At 41.0% G+C, this 16,969-nt stretch overlaps 2 protein-coding genes across 7 annotated transcripts in view; one reads left to right on the forward strand and one right to left on the reverse strand.

Moving 5' to 3' along the window:
• Positions 1-16,969, forward strand: part of ASCC1 (activating signal cointegrator 1 complex subunit 1) — a 107,485-nt gene that overhangs the window by 14,352 nt on the left and 76,164 nt on the right. The window contains exon 2 of one of the 6 annotated variants that reach the window (XM_081157447.1): positions 13,988-14,089. The gene's annotated coding sequence lies outside the window, so the exon portion shown is untranslated. Of the gene's footprint in view, positions 1-13,987; positions 14,090-16,295; positions 16,382-16,512; positions 16,684-16,969 lie in introns of those variants that run through there. The other 5 variants (XM_081157444.1, XM_081157446.1, XM_081157445.1 and 2 more) reach the window with 5 other exon arrangements.
• Positions 4,429-16,915, reverse strand: ANAPC16 (anaphase promoting complex subunit 16). The gene is made up of 4 exons (XM_081157450.1): positions 16,450-16,915; positions 11,642-11,810; positions 5,959-6,033; positions 4,429-5,259 (listed from the first exon to the last, which is right to left on the reverse strand). Exons 2-4 carry the CDS (start codon positions 11,781-11,783, stop codon positions 5,144-5,146), a joined length of 333 nt encoding a protein of 110 aa, XP_081013576.1. The 5' UTR covers positions 11,784-11,810; positions 16,450-16,915; the 3' UTR covers positions 4,429-5,143.

The raw sequence follows: 16,969 nt of genomic DNA on the forward strand, positions 1-16,969 counted from the left end.
GTTTCAGCCTCAACATCATCCTTCTAAGGAAGCCTTCCCTGGCTCAGCTGGATTAGCTGTCTCTGATTTTATATCATCTCATGCTTTCTCCTATCAGACAGTTTTTATACTTAAAATTACCCTTTTGTCTCTCAATATATTTATAAACTCGAGGTTGGTGACTGTGTCTTGCTTGACAGTATATCATCAAACAGAGCAGGGCATATAGTAAGTGTTCAGTAGTCTGCTGAATGAATATAAGACATTTAGAAAGGATCATCCCATTTTGTTGCTGGTAGTAAACTACATGTTGTTATATTACCTGCCCTAAAGAGCTTGTATTATAAAAATAAGCCAGTTTGGATCAGTAGTTAGAGCAATGACCCATGTACTGAAGGATCCCAGGTTCGATTCTAGCCAAGGGCATGTACCTCGGTTGCAGACTTGGCCTGGGTTAGGGCACAATGCGGGAGGCAACAAATTGATGTGTCTCTCTCACATCGATGTTTCTCTCTCTCTCTTCCTTCCACTCTCTGAAAAAGCAATGGAAAAAATATCCTCAGGTGAGAATTAAAAAAATAAATAAGCTGATTGTGGAAAACGACTTCTCTAGGGAAACTTGACAGACTGGAGAAATTAATGTACCTTGAGAGGTGGAGAAGAGCTTGTAGATGCAGACACGTGGCATTACCACTGGGCACATGTGCAGGAGCCCACGAGGAGGGCAGGGAGCCACCAGCATCATTGGCCTTGGCTCCTCACATGGATGGGATCGTGTGAAACATGGCTGCTTTGGCACAGTTTCCATTTATTCCACAGCTTCTACCTGTCAGTGCAGCACTAGAGAGAGCTCTGGGCTGAGATCCGGGTTATAGTTTTGACCCTGCCCACTACCTATCTTAATTACCTTAGGCATTACTCCACTTGGATATTGCACTGCAGATAGTACAACTTCTAAAACAGGGTAAACGCACAACAAATTCATATATTCATTCACTCAGTAAATACCTCTAACACACCTGCTATGTGCCAGGTAGTGTCGTAGGTGCCGAGTGTATAGCAGTGAATGAGACAGACAAGGTCTTGGACTTTGTAAACTGGGGGATGACCTATATGGTCTCTAAGGTCTCTTCCAGCTCTAAAATTCTGAGACTCCCTCTTTGTCCAGTTGCAAATAACCAAGGCAGACTAGTGGCAAAGCATCACGCTCCAGCCTTTCAGTTCTCCTCCCTCGGTGCCATCTCTGTTCCAAACTCAGCTCTGGGAAGCAAGAGAAGATCTGGTATCATTTGTACTCTGCCTGCAACCCAAGAGTTCTCTCTCCAAAAGACTTGTTATTTAAGTTTTTTCTCTTTTTGTGGAAAAGCTTTGTCTGGTTGGAACAAGGAAACCTGGCAAGATATTTTAGGTAAAGTTAGGTACTTTGGCAAAAGGACAGGGAGAGGCAGAGTGGCCTTACTCTCCAAGTGCAGTATCTCTTAAGTTTGCCTTAAAGGGCACCAGGTCACTGGACAGGTTCCTCCTTTTCCTCTGGATGATAGGAATCCCCTGGTCCCATCTCCTTTCTGCTACCTCTGACTTGGCCTTAAGGTCCAAAGTTTCTACCAGTTGAGTATCTGGTGTTCTGATCAGGAAGAAGGGATTCAAGGACTCTCAGCCATGTGGGGGAAGGAAAGTCATAGGTTGCAAGTAAATGGACAAAGCAGAGAGGTCCTTGGGTCAGGAACATGATTTAGAGTTGAGACCACTGCCACTCCAGGTGAGTCGTCAGGCATGGGGTGGCACTAATAAATAACACATTTAAGTGTATCATTGAAAAATACTGACTTTTAAAATACTGATCCTGGATAATTAACTGTGAAGTCAAAAAGTATTTTTGATTATGTAAAAGGTCTACTATTTATGTCTCATTACCATGAGACAAGTTATCTATATCAGATTGACATGAGTAATTCTATATTAACAGCAAATATTGCCTTCAAATTTTCTACCTTGTGATGAACTAGAAGGCATGGAGAAAAATATTTGAAAGACCCAGCCCTGTTGCTTAACTATAATCTTGGTAGCTTACCTTCTCTGTGCCTGTTTCCTCAACTGTAAAATAAGAACTGCCTCAAGTATCTCACAGGGCTGATGCAGAATCGACACTACGTATGTGAAAGTGCCTTGGAAACTGCAAAGTGCCATATGCACAGAGGTATGGGTACCAGCAGCTTTCTTAGGATGGCTGTCTACGCAGTCCTGGTCTTTAGCTTGTCACCTGTCCTCTTGCCTTCCTCCTTGCTCACTTAGGTGCCCCTCAAGGACACAGCTACCTTTCACCATACTGAATCTTAAGTGTGTAGACACAAACATACAGCTAATTCATGTCAGTTCCTAAAGAAGAGGCTGTTCCTTCATGGTGCTTGAGACCCCTTATCACCAAGTGCTGGGACAAGGCTCATTTCCTCCAGGTAGTTAATTCATTTTATCATAAAAAAGTGTTAGGCTTTTTCTTTGTATAAGGCACTGGGATGGGCTCAGTGGGATGCAGCATCGTGCATCTAAAATAATCTCAGCTTTGGAGTCTGGCAGACTGAGTTCAAGTCCAGTCTTGGCCATTTACTTAGCTATGCAGCCTTGGCAAGTAATGCTCACTCTGAGCTTCAAGTTCCTCTTCTGCTTCAGGGGGTATTACATATCTTGCAGTGTCACTGAAAGGATTATAATTAATGCCTGTGAGTGATGGCACATAACGAGTACAGAGATGACGGACAAGTGGCAAGGTCTGTTTCCAAGCACAGAGCACGGTAATGGGAGTTGCGGGTGATGAAACTTATATAACCAACCAGAAGGTGCGGAAAGGGAGGGGCCAACTTAAAAAACCAGTGAGGGTCTTTTCCTGGCAGCACTCAAGTAGCAGCTGAACTACCACGGTGAAAGGTGCTTCAGAAAGCATTTCTGTTCAACCCTAGGATCTCTTCAGTTTCTAAGGTCATAAAAAGAAATGTCCAATTCAAAGAGAAAAAAACTCTAAGTTCAATACCAAAGGGTAAAGATGAGCTAATCCGGGGTCTGTGTTGCACAGTTATACAAGTGAAACCCATGAGAGAAAATTAGTGATTGCTTCTAAACTGTCACTGAAAATATGATTTAAAGGTTTACTGCAGTCTAGATATCTTTATTTTTTCCTTTGATAATAATCCACATGGTTGATGCTAAAAAGTACATGAGGGAACTCAGTGGTCTTCAAATATGGAGTTTTTTTGGGTTGAGAAATTAATATGGAAACAGATGAGTTTGCAGACTAGTAATTTTTGTGCTCTGATGTGCTTTAGAGACAAGAGTAGTGGGCTCAGTTATCAATCAACTGGAATCTATTCCAGTTCCAAGAGTTTTTTCTGCCTGGGCTGTGACCACGAGCAGGTCTTTAGCTTCTCTGTGCTCAGATTCCTTAAGTCACCACCTCTCTGTCAGGTAGTACGTGTTAAATATTTTGAACTCCTGAGATTGCTACTGGGATTATATTTATTCATAATTAAGCAACTCTAAGCAGGTCAGGTACAAGTCATTAATGAGGAGAAAGGCAAATGTTTCTGAGGCAAAATTTGCATAAAATCTAATAAACGATCCTCTTAATTGTGCAGCGTGGGCGTGGGTTCCGTGAGGGAGAACAAAGAATACCTTTTCCTTTTCAGATTTTTCCTTAATGTAATATAAACCTACTCAGGTACTGACTGATAAATTCAGATTCCTTTTTGGTTAATCCTCACATGAGGATATTTCTTCCATTGCTTTTCAGAGAGTGAAAGGGAGGGAGGGAGGAAGGAGCAGGGAGAGAGAGAAACACTGATGTGAGAGACACATTGACTGGGTTGCCTCCTACATGCGCCCCGACGGGGGAGTCGGGGAGAGAACCAACAACCAAGGTGCCCTTGACCGAGAATCGAACTATGACCCTTAGGGGTGTGTGTGTCAGGGGAAGGGGGGGGGCGGGGGGGGGGTCCGATGCTCTAACCACTGAGCCACACTGGCAAATTCATATACTTCTGTAAAGACAAATATTCCTGAGATACAGCAAATCTCCCATTCACTTAGGAGAAACGGTTTTCAGATTCCCGTCTTATAAAAAACAATCTGACCTCTTCTCATATCCCAAATCCCTGAGACTCTGAAAGGATAAAGAGCTATGGGCAGCATGGCTCAGGGGTCAGAGTGTTGGCCTGCACACCGGAGGTCGTGGGTTTGATTCCTGGTCAAGGGCACGCACCTGAGTTGCAAGTTCTGACCCCAGCCCCCGGTTGGGGTGTGTGGGGGAGGCAACCAGTTGATGTATTTCTCTCACTTGGATGTTTTGGATGTCTCTCCCCGCCCCCCACTCTCTCTATAAATCAATGGAAAAAATATCCTCACTCCCTGGGTGAGGATTAATAAAAAATAAAAGAAAAAGAAAGGCCAAAGAAACCAATCTGGAGCCCTTTCAAAGGATTTATTTGCTACAGAATTGCTTGAGCTGACCAACAAGAGGAACTCAGGATTTCTGTGTTTAAAGGATTTTGCTTACTGTTTTATTCTTACAAGTGCTTCAACATTCAAAAAACAATCCTTTTGCCAGCATTTGGCATGTCTAAAAGAGGTTAGAAAAAGTTAGAATCTATAGAATTAGGTGTCTAAAAAATAGAAAAAACCCTAAACATTTAAAAATTCCTCATTTAGACAGGTCCTGAGTAGAAATCACATTTATCAGCAAAAAGAACATTTTAGATCAGAAATACTGACTTTTACATCTCCAGATCCTGACCTGGACTTGACTGGTGAAGATTCCACACACTGCATGAATGTCACGGGAGAAGGCATTCCATTGGCCAGTTCTGGCATGTGACCTACCTGGCTTGCAAAGTTTTATAAATCTCTTAAACCCAAACCTCCTGGTTCTCTGGCACCGACTGTCTTAACCTAATTCTCAATGCTTGTTTAAACAAAAAACAAGAATTTTCCCTGCAAGATCACACATTTAAATATTTGTTGCTTGTGGGTAGATACAGAGAAACCAAGTATTGATGTGAATTAACAATTCAGTGATGGAGCTGTGTGTGAATCTCTGGGTGGCTATGTAAGATGGAAGAAAAGTCCCTCGCTGGCCCTGCACTTGCTGTGCACACCAGAGGTGACCATCCAGGCCAGGTCAACATGAAGAGGGTGTGAACCCTAGCAGCTGCTCGATGGGTTTAAACCGCCACTCATCTGCCTCCAGCTCTTCTACCAAACCAGCTAGTTTTTCCATCCGAGCAACTTGCTGATCTGTAAAGAGTCAAGGAGGTAATATAGAATACAATGTGTTTCCCATTACAGTCACCAACAGCCAACATGATGATTGGTTTACAAGTAATATCTACAAGGAGCTTTTCCCCCTCAATATTCTAGTAATGGGGTATTATTCTGTGTTGGTCAGAAGACTTAATCTAAAAAAAAGAAAAGTAGTACTTATCCTGCATGCCTCAGTGACGTGTACTAAAATCCTAGGGTTACAGGCAATCGCAGCTTTCCCCCCAACATTATGCCTTCAATGGTGAATGGTTTGGTGGGAGAACAGTTCCCTGGTGCAGAAATGAAGGCTTGGTGAGGCTTAACGGAACAGAAAGGGTGCCACCAGCATCTCAGAGTCCAGGCAGACCATGAGGAACACAAATACCTGACGATGAAGATGGCACCCAGTGGAGGGTAACAGTAAAGGTTTTCAGAAAGGAGAGGAAAAAGCAACACAAGAGTAGGAAGCATTAACTCCCCTAGAAAACAAACCCTTTTGACTTCAACTTTAAGTCTTACTGAGGACATTATCTCTGCATTAAGGCTGTAGAATGTTCTTGTCTGCAGGTAATTTAGAAAGCCCATTAAACAGGAGTTTGTCACAAAGTACACTGGCCTTTATGAATCCCCCTCTCTATCCCCAGCTCTGGAAATTTATTCTCACAGTTAAGTACACAACACTCGTGTGCTTACCATGTTTCACCTGCTTCAGTGTAGACGCCACCTGATAGCTGAAAACAGATTCACAGAGGAATCTCTCAGAGCCATCTACAAAGAAAAGAAAACAGTTTTCATCTGTTCTAAGGGCTTTATGGCTCCTGTAAACCAAGTAAACATGTCTATTCTTTCCCCTGCTTTTACATTCAGGGTCTACTTTTCAGTGTTTACAAAGAGGGCTTTTGTTTCATTTAGAACTAACACTGCTCTGTTATAAAAGCTATTTCTTCTATACCTAAAATATTAAAATAGTTCCTCTACCTGTTTAAGAATTTAAAAATAGTGTTTAAAAAAACAAAAACAAGAAACCTCAGTCTGACGTCCTGGTCAACATTTCCCCCTCCCAACCTGATAGTTTCCTAATGTTCTCCTGTTCTGTATGTCAGGCAAACACTGACAGCTGACACATTTGGCCATTTGACCGCTGTGCTATCGAAATACAAAGGTACACCAAAACATGAACTCATTTTCATTCTAAAAAGTCAAGCTGAAAAATAGCTGTTGTTTTTTAGTATATCAAATTACATCACTATGACCGTGACAAAACACTGCTGGGAAATTTCATTCTGTCAACGCAAATTGTAACCTTGATTTTCCAACTGAACCAAAACATTGCAATTTGGATGGCGATAGTAGTACAGTGCAATTTCAGAACCTAGCACTGTACTGGTGCCAAGAACTGGCAACAGGAAGGTAGCTAACCCAGTCACCACAGCATTTGGAAGATGATTGTGAAATATAAGCTAGTTCATGCTATTCCTTGTCAGGCAAGGGCTGATACAGCAAAACACAAAAGGCATAGAGCTCATGTAGGAAAATGTGACTTTTACAAGGGTAGCTCAAACCATTTGGAGAAGGTACTTTATTGCAAAAATCCTAAAACAAATGGAGGGAGAGGACACAGCTGTCTTCTTTTAGGTGGTAGTTCATGCCAGCTCTGCTAGGTGTCAAGCACTCAGCCATCGATCAGGGGTTGATGTGTCAGCCAAGTATTAAGTGATAAGGAGTTAGGACCAACACATTCCGGCTTCATGCTGTCTCACACAAGGCACACCTTATTTCCGAAGTCATGGTAAACAGTACGAAAAACCGCGGACACTATGTCCAGATGGCCTGAATATACAACCGAGAGTGCTCCTTTTGTCTAATAGTATCTTCAAAATGGATGCAAAAAAGGGAAAATATAATTATATTCATACATATTATGTATTATTTCAAAATAGAACCCATTTCATAAAGTGATGTACATTTTAGGGGGAGTGTTACATTCTTTACATTCAACCTCTTTTCTACATATTGTGCTACATAAGATATGATCCTATCTTCTCCTCCCACTCCCATTCCTCTGGCTGAATGCAAGTCATCTGTGGTATCATCTAAACTGAGCAAAAAAAAATTATTTTCAATTAAGTGAATATTATACTGACTGTCCAGTTTAAAGATGTAGGTAAGCTAATGATGTCACCGAGTTTTTTAGATAATTAGGCAGCAAGTAACTATAAATTCCACTATGGGAAGAAGGACTGTGTGAACATTTGACAACAATGATGCAGTTTATTATGGCTCTTCTGTGTAGCTATACCAGTGTTCATTATCCTAGTCATACCCTTCTCTAAAGAGTCAAATTATAACTGCAATTTTATTTTAGAAAGAGCAAAGCACAGAGAATTAGAGCTCACTTCTCAGGTGGTTTGATCCTGAACTATACTGAACTTTAAGATCTCAAGGCAGTGGGGATTACGGGCTGTAAGGATCAGGCCAAGATGTATTTGGAAGCTCTTAGAAGTGTTACCTTCTACTTACATTTAATCATTGGTGCTATTAGGATAAAATGCTTAAATTATAACATTTGCATATTTTTCTTGGTAATAAACTTCAAAGCAAAAGGATATAAGCTAATCTTTCAAAGAGGCACTCTATATGCCTTTCTCTATGCCTTTGCTACTATCACTCTGCTGCTCTATAGGCCTATGGAATACACTTTTGCTGATTTGCAGCTCTGTATTAACCACAAAGTCCACTGCTTCTTAGCCACATCCTATTAAGTGTGATATCTGTACTAATCTAAAGCCTGGAATTTCTCCAGAGAGGAGTCAGCCTGAGGCAATCTGTCTTCCATTTAGAAATTGTAATCAAACCCTTTGTAACACACCCAGTAGTAATACATCAGCTTTCCTCTTAAGTGACAAGCAAAGGTTATAAATAGTGAAAAGTTCAGTAAATTGCCCAAATCTAACACCATTGCAACTCCAATAAATAGGATGCTAACAAATTCATTTAAAAGAATATTACCTCACAAGAGGAAATTAGACAATGTCAGATAATTTATACTTCAGTATACTTCAGATAATTTATACTTCATTTATACTACAATGTCACTAAAATTCAGCCACTTTTGGGCTGGAAGGCTTACTAATAATTGGGTGAGGACAATTTTTAAAAAAAATCATATATATATATTTTAATATATTTTTATTGATTTCAGAGAGAGGAAGGGAGAAGGAGAGAGAGACAGAAACATCAATGATGAGTCATTGACCGAGCCTGCAACCTGGGCATGTGCCCTGACCGGGAATCGAACCCTGATCGCCTGGATCCTAGGTCGATGCTCAACCGCTGAGCCACGCCCAGCCAGGCTGGGTGAGGACAATTTTAGCCAAGGGCAGGAGAATGCTGAAAACTACTGTATACTGCTTAAGTGATACTGCTTATCAGAGAGCAGGTAGGCGCACAAAAAAGTTAATTCACAAGGTTAACTACAGGTTATTTGGGTTTATTATCCTAGATTTAGGAGGATACAAGATCAAGTTGAACCTGTTCAGATTATAAACAGCATCCAACCTTTGTTCCTTTGAACAGGCAACTCTTCTTACTCTACTTTCAGACTCAAACTACTGTAAGAAAAATGTTTTGGTACATGGTAATATTAATTGCATAACAGTATCACCTATAAGCATGGTAGAAGACGGCTTTCAAATCTAAATTCCTTATTAACTCACATTTAGGAGTACTCTTTTCAATTTAACACTTTAAGAAAAAAATTTTTTTATTGTTTTGAGAGAAAGAGAAAGATAGAAACATTGATGAGAGAGAAACATTGATTGGCTGCCTCCTGCACACCCCCTACTGGGGATCGAGCCTGCAACCCCAGCATGTGCCCTGACAAGGAATCAACCAGTGACCTTTTGGTGCATGGGATGACACTCAACCGAGTCACACGGGGCGGGGCGGGGGGGGGGGGGGGGGATGATGATTTAACATTCTTGATTTAACCAGGACAGTTCAGGGATTGTCATCTTTAATTTTTCATATTCTGTCCTTAAGTATAAGCAGCTTTAAAATATGAGTGAAACTTTATTTTTTATTTTTATTTACTTATTTTTTAATTTAAAAAAAAAATTTTTTTTTTAAATTTTAAAAAATATTTCTTTATTGATTTCAGAGAGAGGAAAGGAGAGGGAGAGAGAGAGATAGAAACATCAGTGATGAGACCATCATTGATCGGCTGCCTCCTGCACGCCCCTGACTGGGGATCGAGCCTGCAACCCAGGCATGTGCCCTGACCAGGAATTGAACCGCGATTGCCTGGATCCTGGATCCTAGGTCGACACTCAACCGCTGAGCCATGCCTGGCCGGGCTGAGTGAAACTTTAAACTTAAGAGAATCAAAACTGCGCACTGTGAATTTAAACTTAATTCATCCTACACTAGAAAGCCAACACATTCCTCCATAAAGCACATTAAGACTGACTAAAAATGGATAGAACTGTAACTTGTTAGAACATCAACGATTCAGACCAATCTCAGAAGCCTTTCGTTTAATGTTTTAAATAATCTCGTATATACTGACAAAGAATGCTTATAGCTTTGAGACTAAGGGGGTATCTCCAGTATTAAATTCCTCCTGTAGCTAGAATGTAAATGACTTCAATCTTATTCAATCTTAGAGTCCATTGTTAAACATTGATTCCTCTTCTGCTGCTATAAAACTCATTAAGCAATTTAGGTTTTTTTGTTGTTCATCAAGCAATTTAAATGCCTCTGACTTTTGATTTGTTTTGTGGGAAGCTTCCTTAATACCAGGTCTCTGCTACATATAATTGAAGTCATAATGTGTTTTCTGTGTCAAATATGGTAAGCAAAGCCCCAATTACTACCTCCAGATTCTGTGATACTAACCTGAATATTTTGTTAACACAACTGAAGAGAATGAAAAGGCAAAGACACAAACACAGACACTTCAGATGTATCACTATATTACCTGTCATCTACTTCACTAATCATGATTTTGAACCAATTCTAGAATGCCTTATGGTCTCAGTCTTTCCATATTTTCCTGCCAAAATGATTCTTCTATTTGCTCTGATGTAACCCAAAACTCTGCTTTTTATCTTACCTGATATAAATGAATAAAGATCACCCCCCGAAGCTGACTCCTAACTACAGTTTGTACCTTTCTCAGACATTTTCAGATTAAATACATTTACTGAAATTTGCAATATTAAAGCATAAAAGATCAATATATAATTTAACACAAAGTGCTAGAATCAAGTAGATTTTGAATTCTTAATGGGTTCTTTGTTGACTTTTTTCAAAGTATGATAGTTTAATAGTTAAGGACCATTTTCATGAGACTCCCCTGGGTGTTACTCAAAATAGATTCTAGCCCAGCTGGCATGGCTCAGCAGTTAAGCATCGACCTATGATCTAGGAGATGGAGGTTCGATTCCCCATCAGGGCACATGCTCGAGTTGCAGACTCGATCCTCAGTAGGGGGTGTGCAGAAGGTAGCCGATCAATGATTCTCTCATCTTTGATGTTCTCTCTCTCTCCCCCTCTCCATTCCTCTCTCTGAAATCAATAAAGACATAGTAAAAAAAAAAGAAAAAAGATTCCTGTGCTATACCTAGACTAATTCAGCATCTTTAAGGTGGGCCAGAAATGGGGATTTAAATAAGCTCTTCAGGTGATTTTTATGCTCCCCATTAAGAATGTATTGATGTAGCTCCTCAAGTGACACGAATCTGATGAATTCCAGATATCAATGCCATTTCATGCTTACTCCCTGTGCTCTGATCTTGCCTAGCCAGTTTGCAAATGTGTGCTGAATAAGATGGCAGATGGTATGATGCAAAATCCAGCTCCAGTGCTAGAAACACCACAAAGCACTGTCCTGCAGTGGGCCAGCACAGTCACCTTCACATATAAAAGTAGTATATTAGTTTTGATTTCCCCTCAGAACCTTTTTGATAGGGTTAATCTATCTTTAGATTAACTACATAAGACAAAATACATCAAACCTACTAATCATAGGGAGACAGGCTGGTGCCAGGATAAAACAAACTGGAGCAGGAGGTCAAGCGTCTTAATTCCTGGCTCCAGTGCTGAATTTGTCTTTAACATGGGCAAATCACTTTCACTTTGCTGGGTCTAAACAACTCTAGATGACCACCTTGTTTTCCAAAGTTTTTTTTAGCTCCAAAGTTCTGATTCTGGAGATTGGTGTTTTAAAAATACTATTTTTAAATGGGGACAAAAGATGAAATGTGGAGCTGAAATCAGGGCAAATTCTTCTCTAAGCCACTTAATGGAATCTTTACAATGAACATTCATAGCAGGTCTGAATCCAATTATCAGCAAAAAAGCAGCTTGAGATCACCTTCTAACATCTCCCCAGCTCCTTTGGGGTAGGTGAAAAGGGCTTTTCGGGGTGGGGCGAGGTCGGAGACACTGAAACCAGATCCAGTGACAGAACTTCCACTGACTCCACCAGCTGAGGAGGATGAAGAAGAGGCGGCCATTTCCTTTCTAGTAGGATTCTCACTTCACTGCAGAGAAAGAAAAACAGCAGTTGGCAATGGGAGTGAGACTGAATGAAATGATCCTAGCTACCATAAAAGCCGCGCATAAGTTTAGCAAAGAATTGGCTCCCTCTTTTCTATCCTCTCTACTCCTGCAATCTTCTATTGATGCCTAAGGCCAAAATGTCAATCAGGATCTTAAGTGAAGATATGTTTATCCTTAGTTTTTCTACTTAAAACACTACCTCCTACCATTAGTAAACTGTTTATGTCACTTGGGATTGACTGTGGGTGATTTATGGGTTAGGAAGGGGGTGAGAGGGCCATGCCAACGTAGTAATTTGACTGAGGAAATAAATTATAGGAGGATAAAACAACTATGCTTCATAGGACAGTTTGTCTTGGATACAGCCTGACCAACCCACAGCAAAAATTCACTTATAAAATTTTCCAAATGAAATTCCAAAATAACACTGTGTTCTGTTCCCAAGGAAGGGGAATTGGTTAGGAAGTACATATTGGCCCTTTCATTAAAATTTAAAAAAAACTTTTCATCCAAGTGTAATATTCAAGTTGATCACTTGGTGGCATCCCAAGACTGGAACAAAATAGCTCAGGAAATGATTCAAGAATTCATGGCCTATTAGGAATACAGCAGCTGTTGAGCATTTCAAAACCTCGCCTTGTCAAAAAATCAAAAAGTTCAAACGCAGCTGAGAAAATCTATACTGAATATCTGACTCCTTACAAAAGTTTAAAACAAAAATACTACCTTTGCCCTAGAAGTTTACATTACACCATACATTTACAGAAAATTCTAAAACGTGTATGTTTTCTTAAAAATAAAAAGGTCTAGTCCTGTGCTAACATAACTTCCTACAATTATAGAAATGTTCTAATATTCTATTTCTGCCTGTCTAACATGGCAATCACTACCCTCACGTGGCTATTAAACTAGTGTGATTGAAGAACTGTATTTTAAATTTTATTTAATGTTAATTGAAATTTAAGTAGCACATGTGGCTAGTGGTTACTGCACTGGAAAGTACAGCTCCAGTATTTAGACTAAAAAATGACTTTAAACTGAATTGTATACTTAAAAATGGCTAATGGTTAATTTATGTTATGTGAATTTTAGCTCAATTTAAAAAAAGATTAAAATGACTTCAAATGGATTTTAAAAATGAATTCCCCTTTTAAATGGCCAGAGAATTTTAGCTGACCTTTTTATTTTGCTAGTTGCAAAATGAATATGCTTATTATAAAAAGTTGAAACATATTTATTTTTATTGAATTTATTGGGGTGACACTGGTTAATAAAACCATACAGGTTTCAAATGTACAACTCTATAATGCTCACCACTCAAAGTTGTCTTTTTCCACAAGCATTTATGCCTTCTTTGCCCACTTCTACCTCCCTGAAACTTATTTTTGAAAAAAAAAAAAGAGGAAAAGCTATACAGATATAAATGCTATATATGCCTAATCCAATTTCTTAGCAAGAAAAAGAATATAATGTGCATTTCTGAAAATCTGGCTGGTCTGTTTCCTTAATTTTGTGATGATGATTTAAGACTGTGAGGGAAGCAGACCTTAGTTTCTGATTTCATTATATGTCTATATAATACCGATAAAAACTGCAGTGGGATATGGGAACAGTAAGGCAGCTGCTATAATTAGAATGTCAACCTATTTAAAAATGCAAACTCGCCCGGCCAGGCGTGGCTCAGCAGTTGAGCGTCAACCTGGGATCCAGGTGATCGGGGTTCGATTCCCAGTCAGGGCACATGCCCGGGTTGCTGGCTGCAGCCGATCAATGACTCTCTCATCATTGATGTTTCTATCTCTCTCTCTCCCTCTCCTTTCCTTTCTCTGAAATCAATAAAGATATATTAAAAAGAAAAAAAGCAAACTAATGACACTTTCAACCTTGTATTAGATCACCTTTCCTTCTTCACTCTGAGCTCTGTAACTTTCCAAATTGTATTCCTACTCATAGAGGCAACACCTTTTGAAGTTAGATCCATACTTTGGACCACACTAACTGAAAATATAGCTTGACAAGTTTAAAAGTTCTCTTAAAGAAGAACTTAAGCAGTAACGGACCAGGTCCAAATTTCTAAGCAGATTCCTATTGGGATATAAATAAATTATACAGACAACTTGGCTATCTTTTGTTTTTTATTTTTTATTTTATTTTTCAGAAAGAGTGGGAGAAAGAAAAACATCCATGTGAGAGAGACACATGGATTGGCTGCCTCCTGAATGTGCCTTGACCGAGGCCAGGGATTAAGCCTGCAACCGAGGTATGTGCCTGAGACCCTTCAGTCCCACGTTGCTCCAACCACTGAGCCAAACCAGTCAGGGCTACTTAGCTATCTTTTAGAAAATAGCTCAATCTTATCTCCCATTAGTTCAGAATAAAACTCACTGACTGTGAACTGTTTATATACCTCACCTAAGACTTAAACTCTAATCTTTTTCTGACACCTTGATATATGTTTTATTCAGTTGCAAATGTAAGATATACTTTATATTTTGAAATCAAGTTTCTCAGCAGAGCACTCAAGCTGACTACTGCCAGAGTGAGGACAGCTTCAAAGGCTAGACACAGTGTGTCTTCTAAACTGAATATAATCAAAGAAATTCCCTTTCATCCTATTTCCTTTCAAATTCAGATCATTCGATACACAAAACAGCCAGGGTTGAAAACTGGAGTGCAGAATTAGCACAAAGCTAACTTTAACATAAATAAGCAGTTGGCTCACTTGGTTGGAGCATCATCCCTACACCAAAAGGTTTTGGGTTCGATTCCTGGTCAGGGCACATACCAAGGCTTTGGGTTTGAGCCCATGTGTAGGAGGCAACTGATTGATGTTTCACACATTGAAGTTTCTCTCTCACTAAAAAAATAAAAAAAAGAGGGCTCAGATTCTGAAGCCTCTAGGCTTTTGTTCATGTCCTGGTTTTGCTACTTGCTATATAATCCTGGACAAATCACTTAATGTCTCTGTTCCTCAGCTGCTTTATTTCTAAAATGCGGATAATAGTACCTACCTCAGAGGTGCCATGAAGGTTAATATAACTAAAGCACTTGGAACAGTTACAGGCACAGTAAACACTTAATAATATTAGCTATCCCAAATCACTAATGAGTATTTACTTTTGAATCTCTTTCCCCCCCCCCATGCAGATAGCCTTTTCATACTTATTATGTCCTAATACGCTCATGGAAAAGTTCTAAACCTCTCCGTTTGACATTGAGTCAGCAAGCTCCTAGGGTCTGCTCAGGAAGAGGAAAAATGCCCTCCAGTAACACAGAGCTCATGATCTTAGGAAGAACCCTGAGATCTAGGAAGGGGAGGAGTTGTCTTTCTACCTTCAGGTCCTAGCTCAGAGTTCTGGTCAAAATGGCCAAGTAGAAAATAATAATGAATGTCAACTGTAAAAAAAAAAAAAAGACTTGGCACAGAACCTGGATCACAACGTTTCCTGCATGAATGATGAATAAATGACAGAATACAGTGCTACCAGCTCAGCAAAGGTTACGAAGGGGATAGAGAAGCTTGGTGTCATGAGGGTTGGCTCATTACTGTTTTCTTTTTTAATATATGGATTAGAGCAAGAATACCTCCTTGCCCACTCATTAAAAATTTTTTTTTATTGATTGACTGATTTCAGAGAGGAAAGGAGAGGGAGAGATAGAAACTTCAGATAAGAGAGAAACATGATTGGCTGCCTCCTGCATGCTTGGGTCAAGCATGTGCCCTGACCTAAATTCAAAGTGCCCAGACTAGAATCCAAACCAAGACCTCCTGGTGCAAGGGAGGATGCTCAACCACTGAGCAACATTGGCTGGGCCACTACTGTTTTCTTTTCTTTCTCATTCTGCAGATCTATTTACTCAACCCTCTCCCACTAGGCTGCCAGGCCCAAAGTAGGTGGCTCAGTAAGATTTTGTTGAATGAGTAAATATTGATGATGAAGTAACCTGGGGTTTGGCCTTATCAGAGATCCTCATGGGGTAGAAATGCTACTTTTGGGGGACACAGAATGGCTGTGTCCACACTAAGATGAGTAAATATTTACTTCACGTATGACAGGGATGACCTTGTATGCATAAACTACTTTCCTTCCTAGCAGATAGTAGATATACGCTTATTTTGTTTAAAAAAAAAAAAAAAAAAGATTCCTTCCTTTTGAAAAAGTCTTATTCAAAAGATAGACGCCGAAAGAGGTACTGTGGTACAGTGGCAAATTATTATAAGCAATCATTAAATTCCTTCATCAAATCGTTTCACTGCGTCCCGCTTAACTAGCTGGATTACCATTCAAACAGACGCTGCAGCTAAAACCAGGTGGGGTGGAGAGAAAGGAGCTGCGGAGGGAAGGAGTCAGGACGCCGGAGGCTGCCCAGCTAATTCCGAGCCACGCTCGCCGCCCAACCCCCACCCGCTTCCCAAGGGGCCAGCGCGCATGCGCCACCGCTAGGCGCGCTTGCGCACTCCCCCGTCGCGGCCTAAGGAAATTCCCTTTCACACGCCCTCTGCGGCAGGCTCCTGTTTCTCCTAGCTGCTCCTTTTTACTAGTCCCTGCAGGTAGGATCCCCAGGACGAGCTCCCTTCCCACCAAGCTCCCGCGGGTCCCTGAGCCCTCGGCCACTTACCTCGGCGGTTTTGGCACTTTCCCCGACAGCCCCGCCCCCAGGGCTCAGCCGGAGCGGCGGCGCAGTGGAGACGAGGACGGCGGCGGGCTCGCGCCCGACAGTGGGGGGCGTGGCCGGGGCGCTGAGGTGCCGAGACCGCGCTTCCGGAGAGGGCTTCCGGGTCCTTGTTCTCCGCTCCCGGCCCGGGTTTACCTGCAGCCGCCGACGCCTATTCAGTTGCATTGGCGTACTCGGGTTTTTCTTTTTTTCTTTTTTTGCTCGCTTTAATGATGCAGGGCTTTAGCTTTCCCCACGACATGGCAGACCTTCTGCTTTCCTGTCCCTCTCCAAACCACCACGAAGCCGGGTTAAACTGGGTATTCCCCCTTCCTTCGGAGCAGTTTCCGAGCCAGGGCCGGGTCGGGAAGGCAGACGAAGAGTGTGCTGTCTCTGAGGCAACTCTTCTCCCCGAGCTCCTGGTCTGAGCGCCTGACCTTGACATTAAAGCCTTTTGAGGAGGGCCCTTTTTTTTTTTTTTTTT

Source organism: Miniopterus schreibersii (assembly GCF_964146895.1).
Source record: "Miniopterus schreibersii genome assembly, chromosome: 14".
Lineage (NCBI taxonomy): Eukaryota > Metazoa > Chordata > Mammalia > Chiroptera > Miniopteridae > Miniopterus > Miniopterus schreibersii.